Here is a 13,013-nt window from a genome sequence, read left to right on the forward strand (position 1 = left end):
TGCCTCCAATCTTCTCTCGTCTTCTTTCCTCAGTGTCCACGTTTCCGCACCGTAGCGAGCTACACTCAGGGGCGCCGACTTATAAAAACTATTGGGGGGGCCCATATCGGAGGTCTTGCCCCAGGAAGAGGTTTAATTGAAAGTGTGTCGCAGCACCGAAACACTACCATGATTCACAACACTTGATTCAGTTAACCTGCATAACCTGCTTAACCTTATAATTATTTGTTTCAACACTCATTGTTGAATTTATATTAAAAGGTAACTATCGTCAAGCATGGGAAATAAAAATCACCAATATATTTTTGTGATTTCACAAGGCATAATATAACTTAATTATTTTCTTGAATTATTGAGGGGGCTCCGCCCCCCCAAACGAATCTTTGAGGGGGCTCGGGCCCCCTCAGGCCCCATGGAGTCGGCGCCACTGGCTACACTCCAGATCAAACTCTTCACTAACCTTTTCTTTAAACTCTTACACAACGATCCTCTCAGAAGCTCCTTCCTGTTCATGAATGCCTCCTTCGCTAATGCGATTCTCTTCCTTATGTCCATACTAAATAATTGATGAATATCAAAAAAGACGCATATCAGAACTCAGACACGTAATCGCTAAGAGGTGTGGCATTCCACCAAGGGTTCGGAGACAGCAGTTAACCTTCCCCCAACCCAAAATAAAGACTTCATTTCGCCCCTGAGCTTTGCCGTGGGGTGGGGATAAATAGGGATGCTGATTTGTTGTCCTAATTTTATGAATATATTCCTTAAATGTTCAGCGCTTGGTATTTACATCAAAATACCATTTCCAATCTCTCCTCACTATTCAAATCAACTGCTTTTTGATGATTTCTTTTTTTCAGTTCATTTTTCCGACCACCGGAAAGAAATTTTGCATTAACATACAAATCAGATTGAAAACAGCTCGAAAATTGATCACTAAAATGATTCTAATATCTTTCTCGGGAGCATAAAAAAATCATAATTTCTGTTGAAATTTGTTTTAAACCCAGATCCTTTCAACCAAAATTTTTTCCATACTTCCCGTAATACCCTCCTGAGATTTCCTTCTTGCCCACTCAATTCAATTATTATTGCAAAAAAAAGGAATTCAAGGGATTACCATGGTACTAGTCCCTATCGTGCTACACGTTGATGAAAAAGGTTCTCCATTGGCCTTCCAATGGCCTTCCTTGAACAAATTCAAATTAAAAATATGTTAACAGCAACAGCAACATGATACTGTCCAGTGCATGCGTTTTTCCATCCTAGTTTCGACTGCAGTCAGCATTTTCAGCACTGATTCGGTATTTCCCAAAGTTTCGTGGCTGTGACTGGTCAGATTTTCTGGGGGAATAATTAAATTTTCCAGTGAAGGATACTTAAAATGATTCATGGAGGTTAATAGGTTGTAAAAGGTGGTGTAGACGTAGTTTTCATATTACTAGCATTCAAAATAGGATCCCACGAGTAGCTGATCATGAAATAAATCATCTCAATCCAGCCATTCTCCTCCACCTTTATGAGGTAAAACGCTAAAATTGCAGCCCAATTCTTATGAGTTGGTGACGTCATTATGGTTCAGGTTCAAATACTCGTTCAGGGAGAACCATTAATTGAAGGAAGGAATCGTTCACTAGAGCATCAACCACAACGAACCACACGAGACCCAGGCACAAGGCCGAGCAGTTCCTGAGGAGGAGTATCACGCAATGAAAGAATTTGTGACGTCATCGGCGTATCCGCAAAAGGGTTAGGCCCGTCGATTTTTCGTCGAAAATAGTTCGAGAAGGCGGTGGATCGTAAAATGGAAAAAATACGGTTCCCTTTATTTTTTAAACCCTAGTACAATCGGCAGTAAAATAAAAGTGCTGAATGAGCCCAGGGGTGGATCTAAGTTTGGACCAAGAGGGGGGCAAACTAGGGTTCTAGGGTACGAAGGAGGGTTTGAGGCTTTTGAAAATTAAGGACTCAAAAACGGCGGTTTTAGGTGAATTATTTGATTTAGAAAAAGACATTACTATGCAAATGTGGTAGTTTTATTAGTACCAAAGCCTGTAAAATAAGTCCAAGTTCAAAACTAATTTGTGCCTTTATTCGTAATAGCAGGTAAATTTACCGAAAAACATAACTAAATACATTTTTATAAAATAGTATCTTCCAAAGATTTCGATTTTATATATTTTATGTTTCGACCCAATTGAAAAATATAGCCAGACCCCTTACCATTCCCTCCCGCACAGATCCGCCACTGAATGAGCCCAATAAAAACTTTCAATGGAGAGGCACGTTCATGGTTAACATATTTTCTATTTTTTAGGAATTACGAGGGGTTAAGGGGCCTGACCCCTTGCTTCCCCCTAAATTCGCGCCTGAATAATATTGTTAGCAACCAGGTGCATTCAAGATTCATTTTTCTCACCCAGTTTGAGATTATTTGTTTCAGACAATAGGGTGGTTTCCTATTATTTTTTTTTGCCTGAATCGAAAGATTATTACTCCTGGAGTACGTATTTCACGCTTTTAGATTTTTATATGACGATATATATCTATTTTTAGCGATTAAATGAAAAGTGAAAATTTTCAAGCACGCGAAAACGCGACGGCTAAGTATGAATGATGGGAAAACGCCGTGTGACGTCATTCTGGTTCCCGCTGTCGGCGTGTGAGGTGATCTTGGGGCGAAGCTTTGAGCGCTGCTACGACGCAGGCTGCTAGCAGTAAGCAGAGTACCCTGCTAGCAGGTAGCGCTTGGCTTAAAAAAACGGATTATTAATACCTTACGAAACGAAGGAAACTTTCCGACCTTAGGCAGTTTTAATAGGTATTAAGAGATCAAGAGATGTTTCCCTGAGCTCTGTGCCTCATGCATGCATTGGTAATCTCAGACGATGTAAAACTCCTATCTACTCGTATAGAAACTAGGTCCCTGTGACGTCACGTGGAGTGGAATCGCATGGGCTCCAATCTGGCTTTTTTCAAATGCGGTTAAAATTGACCATTGCCATTCGTATGAACTGGGATTTCAAAAACCAAATAATTTGTATATTATGAATACACTAATGTTGGGTAACGAATCGCAATCAATGCCTTTCGTTTTCATTGATGAAGGAAACTACACTATTGTAAAAGTATGACGCTTCGTTAGGTTCAAAATACAGGGTGTTTCACGAGGAATCTGCAGTACGTCACGAAGTAGTGGGGGAGGCATTTTTAAGCATTTTTTTGTCCGTAAACATTGGGTAGTAACGCCTTAGTTACTAAGCTATGGAATCGCAAACATTTATTTGAATGCACTCTGCAGTTACCATGAAAACGATAATTCTTTGGTATCCAGGCTATTCGACATTTTATTCAGTTCTTTGGATCGTGAAGGACATTAAATAATTAAGGTTGGACGAAATCTGCGATCATAACTGTCTGAAATATTTGAGATTAATTTTACGATAGCCTTGAGCGAGTATGAACAATAAGATTGCAAAATCTCACCCATTTGGAGATTAATTGTTTCAGGAAATTATGAAAGCAAAAGAAAAATCGGCTTTAAAATAAAATTGGTCAACGAATGAAAGCAATTGTTATAATCTGAGGAACATTTCAATCATGGCGGTAAAAGAACCATGTATAAATAAATATGAAAAATATAAAAATATGATTATATAATCATAACATGTGATTATCCCACGAAAAGAATATGAATAAATATGAGTATTTACATTGCTTTTTATAAATAGAAGTACAAATACAAAAATAACACTTAGAAGTTGGGAAAAATGACCTTTTTTGATTTCTATAATTTTCAAGTTGTAGAAAGCAAAGTTGATTATTTTTCATAACTTAAATATGGAATTCTACAGGGTTAAAGCCTCAACAATATCAGAACATTTTACAAGCTACCCCAAAGATAAATAATACCATTGTAGGGGTATCCATAAAATTGGTGCAAATTACAGTTTTGAAATAATAGATGCTAATACACCTATTATGTGCAATATAATTAATACTATGTGATAAATTGTGACTAATTTTCATCTGAGAATCTCATTTTTACGCGATTAGCTCTACAATATACAAAAAATAATAATTTATTCTCAAACAGGCAATTTAATGAACATTTTCAAGCAACATTTCCACATTTTATTGAGAAAATAACCATTGTTTAATTAACATTTGAAATTTTATTATTTTTTCAATAAATCGACCTTTGGTTTACCTGCATGCCTAATACCTAATACAAAAAAGTGGTTTTAGCCCGAAGGTTTAATGCAGCATAATTAAATGTTTACCTGCATCTCGACGTATGGCCTCAGCGATCGCACCTTCATCTCGAAGTAGTCCTGTCCGATCTCCCCCTTGGCAGCATCTCCCAGCCACGCCCACATGCTCCTCGCCTGGTCCACGAGCCGCTCCTCCGTCAGGAAAGAGCCTGTCGACCAGTCATGCGGTCAATTTTATTGGCGTGAAATTTATATCATACCTCCAATACCTATTTAATGCATGAGTTTATCATACTTATAAAACTACTAGCGCGGGTACCCATTGAAATTCCACGGGGAATGAAATAAAGACGGAACGTGTTAAAATAAAAGTTGGAGATGAAGCATAAACTTCTTCGGAATGAATTCCGTCAAGTTAAAGGGTGAAATACTTAAATTGTTGGCTTGATATTGATTGGGTACATTTCTTTTTAAACCACCTAATTATTTTAGTATTGTTATATTTGATTCCAGGGCGTACCCAGGATCAAAACTAGGGGGCGGGGGGGCAAGCCATAGTTGTTCAAGTTGTACGTAAGATTTAAGCATGGAAAAGGTGAATGAAATCAACATTTTAAGGAAACTGTAACAGCTCTTTATTAGATTCTAAAATTATTTGCTTGATAAAATATTATTTTCCTCAAAGACATTTGCGATTTTTGCTTATTAGGGGGGGAGGCAGCTGCCCCCTCCTGCCCCTCGCTGGGTACGCCTATGATATGATTCTAAATAATGTTAACTATTTGTAGCTTGTTGAGTTCAGCTTTTTATTTTTTAGTGTTCCGCATGGTATATTTTTCCATTTTTTACTATCTTAATATTAATATGCTGCTAAATAAAATGGTGGATCCTTTGACAGTGCATAAATGAATAAACAAACCCTTTACCATGCAAATGAATGGCCTCCTAATTAAATTCATTAGTTTTATATCGGTTGTCAAGCACAGGCCAAAATAAATACAAACATATTCCACACCAATGGTTATTATCCGACGGCACTATTCAGGAACAGGGGTAGCCAGGAATTTTGTTCAGGGGGTTCCAAAATAAGGGGGGAAATAAAAAAAAACAGGGTACTAAGCAGAGGTTTTTAAACTAATCTAAACACTCTTCATAATAGGAAAAATTCATTTATCAATGAAATCCTTTGTAAATTCATGATTTTTTAAATGTTTTGTTTTTTTTATGAAGGGAAGTAATCGTGTTTTTATATTTCGGGGAGGGGGCTAGGGGGTCTCCCCGGACCTCCCCCTCGCTTCTCCACTGGCTGTGAAGAAAAAAATAAAGTAATTTTGACCTTATTAATGCAATCATTCAGGATATTATAAATCGTGTTGTAGAAGCAAATTGATCCAAAGAATAAGAAACTTCGTTTATTCGTTCCCTCAATTGAGAAAGTAAAAACCATCGATCCTAATTTTAAGTAATTAAAAAAAGAAGAATAAAGGAACTTTTGCATGACCCAGAGCCATCATACTTTTGCAGTTTGCAGCGTGCATGTGAGCCGTATATACCAAGGACCTTCCCTACAAATTTCGTTTCAATTGGCTGAGAAGTTTTTTAGTACTTGAGTAACAGACCAACACCACTCGATTTTCATATAAAATTACATATTGAATGACTTAAAATATAGCTCGATTTTCAGCATGTGCAGATTGAGCAGATTGTGTCAGCATTGTTGATTTGGATGAATCTTAAGCAGTGCCAATGGCTGAAATTGCTTGACATTAACCTTATAAACTTTGAGAATTCCACATCTTTCACCCACTTACGACTAGTTTTGTCATTGATGGTTTGAGGCATCACTTTGTGGAATTTACTCAAAATGAATGAAAATTGAACTTTGTTTTTCCGCATAAATATTTATTCAAGCACGACAGCGGTTTCGACGCACTGCGTCATCTTCAGGATGCCTGAGGATGACGCAGTGCGTCGAAACCGCGGTCGTGATTGAATAAATATTTATGTGGAAAAACAAAGTTCATTTTTTCATTCATTAGTTTTGTCATAGTGCGACATCCTCAGATATAATATAGGCGAAAAATACACGACTCACATTTTTAACTGTCCATATTTTCCATAAATATCCATAATATTTTTCTTGTATTATTCCTTTGGATATTTTACAGCGACCAAACTATTCGCATGAAAGGTATTTATGTGAGAATCTTATGGTCATTTAATTTCAAATAATCTTATAAATATCAGTATTACACTTCTTTTCTTCTGATATCAATACCATTTATCTTGAAGTCTCGTGAAACGAATAAAATAACAACAGCAACTGAAATCAAGCAAGCAGTCACCAAAACTAAGGGCCAACGTTAGAGCTGCAGAACTTACATTATTATGGGAAATGGAAACCATTTTCAAGGAAAATACTTAAAATTTAATGCTGTCAAAATTCTTATCCTTTTCCTTCTTCGTGAACATTAAATTTATTGGAGTTGGATTTTCCACTGGAAATAGACACCTAGAAAAATACCGTCATCGTCGTCGTAAGCCAATCAGGCCCATCATATCCAGGGGCGGATCCAGGATGTCTTCCCGGGGGGGGGGGGGGCACAAGCAAGGCCGTATCCAGGATTTTTTCCTGGGGGGGGGGGGGGCACAAGGATACCTCGTAATACAAAACGAATGCAATAATAGTGGGACCTTATTAAAAATCCTACATATTTTTCAAGGGTCTGGGGGGGTGGGGGGGGGTGGGGGGGGGGGGGGGGTGGCACGCGCCTCCGTGCCCCCCTAGATCCGCCTATGATCATATCCATCACCCCAGTCAGCAAAATGATAAAATATTCGTAGATTTCATTCATAGTTACAGAAAGAGATAAAATATTTTCTTTCCATAACAGAGTTATTGATAATGTTGTTATAGCAACGAAACGCGTCGTGTTCTTATAAATTCTGTGACAGTATTGCAATGTTTCGTTTAACTAGTATATTTTACGTAATTTCTTGAACGTTATCTAGGTTTTTGCCATTTCACTTATCACCGCAAGCGCAAATGCGCTCTTGTTATGTACGTTGTCAGGGAATAATCCAGGATTTTTTCTGGGAGGGGGGGGGGGTCACAAGCTGAGGTCACAAGGGTCTGACAAGTCTTCTCATATTTTTCAGATGAATAACAAAATACATCAATAACTTTAGAAAACATTCTCTTTCTTTTGATATGAAAGTTATTAATATGAAATTAAATGATTGAGGCTCCCTAATACACAAAATAAAACGAACGTAATGGTAATCGTATTAAAAACCTTGTCTATTTTTTGAGCGTCTGGAAGGGGGGGGGGGGATTGCGAAAACAAAACACGCGCTCCTGTTCCCCTCCGCCTATGTGCGTTGTACAGACTGTCCCAAGGGTCGTGTGTCATTTTTGACCTTCAATTTTAGTAACTTTGCATTGAGCAATATTCATGAAAATTGGCACACTTATGGGGAAAGGTCCTAAGTTTTGTTGAGTCTAAATAAAAGTGTTATTTTCGGGTTTCTCGTGTCCGAAAACCTAAGAATTTACATCTTGGTCAATGAAATTCAGACTTTTTTCTATCTCGATTTTTTTAACATTGGGCAAATTCAAATTTTTGGTTTGAACCCACATTGTGAGGTCTAAAGGTCAAAATTGTAAAATTTTGCTTACACTCAACAAAACTTAGGACCTTCCCCCATAAGTGTGCCAATTTTCATGAATATTGCTCAATGCAAAGTTACTAAAATTACAGGTCAAAAATGACACACGACCCTTGGGACAGTCTGTCTATTTTCGCTGAGGCCGTGACTGACTGACCTGAGAGTGACTCCCCCGGCGTCACGACGACCACGTCGACGCCCCAGCGACGCATCTCGAGGCGCAGGCAGTCAGAGAAGGCGCGCACGGCGGCAGCGCATGCGCAGTAGGGAGACCTCAAGGGCGTCGGAATGCTGCCCAGGGCGCTCACCACATTCACCACGCGACCTGCAAACGGAGAGGAAGGAAAAGAACGAATAGTGTAAGCACTCCATCCATGTTTCATAGACGCAACAGATCGTAACGCCTTAATTATTGCACCCTCCGACATCAAGTCATCATGTTTCCGACAAGATTTTCTGTTTACGCTACAGGTATCACAAGGTAACAAGAGCATTTGTTTACTTTCCACGCACCCGGTACATTGCTAATGATTACACCTGAATCACTCGATCATTTTTTCCGTCCCAAGGCTTTATTACATAAGCCTCTGGTAAAAATTAGATTTCCCACAAATTCAATTGTAGTTAATGTTTTTTTTTTTACCTCTTGGCTGCGTATTTGAACGATGGATACCAATGTATCATAGCTATACTTCCTAACAAATGATAATAATAACTATCCCGTAATTTAATTTATATTTTGTACATCTACATGTTTTGTACTACTATGAAGTTTTAATTATCGACAGTAATAGCCTATAACATAGATGGTAATATTAACAGAATTTAATGAAATGCTAAAGTCTGATTCACACGACAATTTTTTTCCCTCCCTCATAATGATAGCTCAAGTGATACGTTTTCAGGGACCAATTGAATGATCGCTCGACCCATCATTTTCTTAAACACACGTTTAATCCCACCGTCCCTTGTTCAATCGCTTATTCCGTTATTTTCCGTATTTACCAGTGTCATTCAATTAAATGTCAAGCGCGGCGTCACAATCGCTGTTAGCGGCCGAGCATTCTGATTGGCTATGCTAGCGACGGAAAAAGAGACGTGCGGAATGATGGAAAAAGGGATGAAATTTCCATCCCGCGGGCCATCGCGGAAAATGATCGCGTGAAATGGTCATTTTTTTCCGCGATCATTGGAGCGATCGCTGGAGCTGTCCCGCGGAAGGGATGGAAATGATGATCTTGTGATTCAGGATTTATTAATGATTCGCATAATTTTTTATGCAGAAGTTGTACTAAGAACAACCTTTTCTCGTTATTCTGATTCCACACAAGTCAATTTCTGCATACTGAATTAACTTTAGGAAATAAGGCGCTAGACCAGTGGTGTGACGTCTATCATTTGTCCAAGCTCCACATGATTCGGAGCTTCCCCTTTCAGATTTATTGCCGTAGTCAGATTAAAGTTGGGTTGTATGACGCTAGACCAGTGGTGTAACGTCCACCACTTGTCCGAGCTCCTCCTTTCAGATTAATTGCCTTTCCATAATATGTAGAGCCGGTGCGTCGCCCCCAGCAACCATATAATCAAACAACCGCGTCTCACTTAGGTTGCGAGCGTCGCACAGTGGTCTGAGATGCCCTTTTCCGCGGACAAAATTCGATTTTTCGAAGGTGTTCAAACTGGCCAAAAATACTAAATTAATGAAGCTAAAGCGTCATTCCATTGTAAATGGATCTTTTTATCTTCCTTTACTACCCTTTTTTCGAAATACAAGAATGGTTTTCAGCGGAAGTTGTTTGCGTGTTCTCACATTTTATTACCCCTTTTTAACTTTAAAAATACCCTAAGTTATAATACATGGATTGGGAATTGTGAAAATTCAATTCATCCCATTTGACAGTTTTTCAACGAAGCGTTGGAAGAATGGCACAAGTATATAAGAAGTTAACGTGAAAAACATGCCAGAAAAGTGTCTAGGATTACCATAAGCCATGACCTTTTCAATAGGCTTCTGCTTAAATCAAATCCTTTTATTTCTTGTTCTGCTGGATTTCCCCTTAAAGGAAAGAAAATACCAGAGGAGTTGAAAAATCTTCTGATTAGAATATGCTCCCGTTGGAAAATTTCGACTTGCCCCTGGCGGCTATGTCGCCCGCATAACTTCATCTACATCTACATAATACCCTGCGAGCCACCTCTAGGGTGTTTGGCAGGGGGTGATCAATCACCAGCATGCAGCATGCATTTGGACTCCCACATGCACACCACACCGTCCAAGAAACGTCCCGTATAATAACAAACTATACTACTATATGCTGTTAGAAATAGAATATAGAATAGAAATTCAGAAACATGCAGTAAGTTTTACATAGGTTAGTAGGCTACACTACAAGTCATGCAATCTATTTACGAGGTCTATTGCTGCCGTTATAATCTCTTATTGATCGAGGAAAAAATGACATTCGGAATCTGTCTGTTCTGAAATCTATCTCTCTTATTTTATTTATATGATCTGATCTTCCGTAGTACGTTGGCGTCCGCAAGATATGGTTAACTTCGTCAGAAAAGACACTGCTCTTGAATTTATCTAAAAGGTTTAGTCTATTTTTCAATCTACGGTCCGGTTCCCACTCTTTTTAGTTGTAATCGGACTCCTAAACAATATTGACTGTATAATCCTAAACAAGTTTCATTGCATCTTTACAATAAACAAATTGCAAAAACTTTCCTTAATTTATTAACATTTAACACTTCAGTGATTTTTGTCCAGCTTTGTTCGATTTCAGCCCACTGTGCGTCGTTTCGGATTTTTTATCACTCACTCACGTCAGACGTGTTTTGTTCGAAATCCTAATTATTTTCGTAATAAATAGTTTATTTTTGCCTCACCACTTCGACCAACTTCCCCTTTTTTCTCTCTTCAACAATGCCCCCTCTTCTCCCATCAACAACTCCCTAACAACATCAGCATCAATGAAATATCAAACGTTACAATATAGAGCATAAAGCCTTATTCACAACAAATAAACTTGGTCTAACTAGGTGTAACGAACGAATTTGAGACTTAAAGGAACGTCTGTTGGTTCACAATTACTTATATGGCGTAACTCGACAAAGGGTGGTCATTACCCGAGAAAACCCCGAATTTATCTTGACAATAAGCAGTCGCAAGGAAGATAGTTTTATCCAACGAGAGACATCAAAACTGCCCCTGTCCTCTAAAGTCGATTTCACAATTAATGGAGCGTTTGCATTGGGATTGAAAGAATGTAATTAATAGGTCAGGGTCATAATAAGTCCAGTAATCCCAACGTTAGAAGCTGTGAACTTGGCTTATCTGCCGTCATCCAAATGTTATGTTTCCTTGAGTTTTCTACCGGGTTGTTGTCTACATGATGGTGTCAAACCCTTTGTTGCAATGATATTCCAAAGAAATTTTCACCAAAATGGCATTCCCTTTGAGTCTAGTTGAGGTATACTTAAAGAGCCCCCACCATCCTCCCTTTCTCCTTAGTAAAGATAATCATAGCGTGACTGTTTACAATTTCGTATGTAAATTGTTCGTTTTTATCACAGAATAGGGACTTTTGAAATTTTTTTGTAGGTCCCTATCATGTGGTTTGTATATTAATCTGAACCATTTAGTGATTCTTAAACAATATAATTCTCGATTTCTTAAAATTTGAAATTATTCATGAACATTGAAATTTCTTAAAATTTGAAATTATTTATGAACATTGAAATCAGCATAAAAACTCAAATTTCGCTGATTGCACCAGAAAAGAACGAGGTAACCACAGAAACGAAAATCCAAATGTACCGTAAATCCACATCAGACGCTAGCATCAACCACCTGTTACTGCGTAGCCAGCATGCGCGCTCGTGTGTACAATATTTCATTCGTGGTTATAAACGGCTTTATATGTCATAGATTTAGAGTGGGGAGGGAGGTGGAAAAGGATGGTGGCACACCTTTGGTTCGGCGCAGCTGCGGCAGGAAGATCTGGGTGAGTCGAATGGAGCCGAGAAGGTTGACGTCGGCACAGCGCTTGACTGCGCCGAAAGGAAGCCACTCCGCTTCGCCGAAGCACGCCCACACGCCCAAGTTGACCACAGCCCACACGCCTACAACCGCAACGTCATGAGAGGGAAATAGAGAAAGGAGAAAATACACATGACACTTGGGTATACCAAAAAGGCGAAAGTTAACATGTTTTTAGTTAGTTTATTTAACATGTTTTTAGCATATATGCAGTGGCGTAAATAGACATATGCTTTCGGGGGGGATGGGATGGCCCGGGGTGGCGACCCCCATCCCAGGCAACATGGGTTCCGGGAAATTTTTTAAAAAGCGACATGCCTGGAAATATATTTTACATCATTTTGGCGCTTAAAATTTAACTTTAAGCATATGTATTTACGATAAGTGAAAAGTAGACAATAGTTTTAAATGATTATTTTATTTTTCTGAGGCTTTGTGGGATCTATCCCCTCATCCCCCACATAGTTGCGCCACTGCATATATGTATATAAAAATCGATAAATCCAACGTAAGTCCGTGTAGACTTTAAGAGAGTAAAATCGAGAGGCATCAAATAATAAATGAACAAATGTGAAAAACAGCCTATAATTACCACATTTGCAGGCGCGTCATATGAAGGATTTACCGGAGGAAAAGTCAACAGGGATAAATGAATTCGACTGGGACAAAAATGTCTGTGATGATGAAGCTCCCATTCCACCATATATTTTCTTAATGACCATAGAGACACAATGTTTTTTTAATAAAAGCAGTGATTTATGTATCACAGTTTTACAATGAGCCAAACAGAACGAACGCAATAAATGAAAGAACTTCCATCAATGATATTAAATAATTAGTATACGCTACTCTGGTAATAAACCGCACCTCAGCTATTAGAAGGAAATCATTTCGCACGTCCTGTTAATACGATACAATAACCCGCACGAGTTTATGCTTATATGTATGATCGTGTGAATGAAAACGAAAATGCATAGTGTAGCCACCCAACTTGTGCGAATGCATGAACAGAAAATAGACAGAAATCATCTCGCACAAGTTAATGTACCGTGTAGACAGACCTTAATATGTATTGATCTAAATATTCA

The 13,013-nt window shown here is 38.5% G+C and overlaps 1 protein-coding gene across 1 annotated transcript in view; it reads right to left on the reverse strand.

The window, feature by feature from the left end:
* The window catches only part of LOC124165622 (D-beta-hydroxybutyrate dehydrogenase, mitochondrial-like), a 64,866-nt gene that overhangs the window by 1,651 nt on the left and 50,202 nt on the right, over positions 1-13,013 (reverse strand). The window contains exons 5-7 of the mRNA XM_046543093.1: positions 11,856-12,008; positions 8,041-8,208; positions 4,284-4,423 (exon numbers count right to left, since the gene is read on the reverse strand). Coding sequence (XP_046399049.1) covers positions 4,284-4,423; positions 8,041-8,208; positions 11,856-12,008 — 461 coding nt within the window. The remainder of the gene's footprint in view (positions 1-4,283; positions 4,424-8,040; positions 8,209-11,855; positions 12,009-13,013) is intronic.

This window comes from Ischnura elegans, chromosome 9, assembly GCF_921293095.1.
Source record: "Ischnura elegans chromosome 9, ioIscEleg1.1, whole genome shotgun sequence".
In the NCBI taxonomy this organism is placed as follows: Eukaryota; Metazoa; Arthropoda; class Insecta; order Odonata; family Coenagrionidae; genus Ischnura; species Ischnura elegans.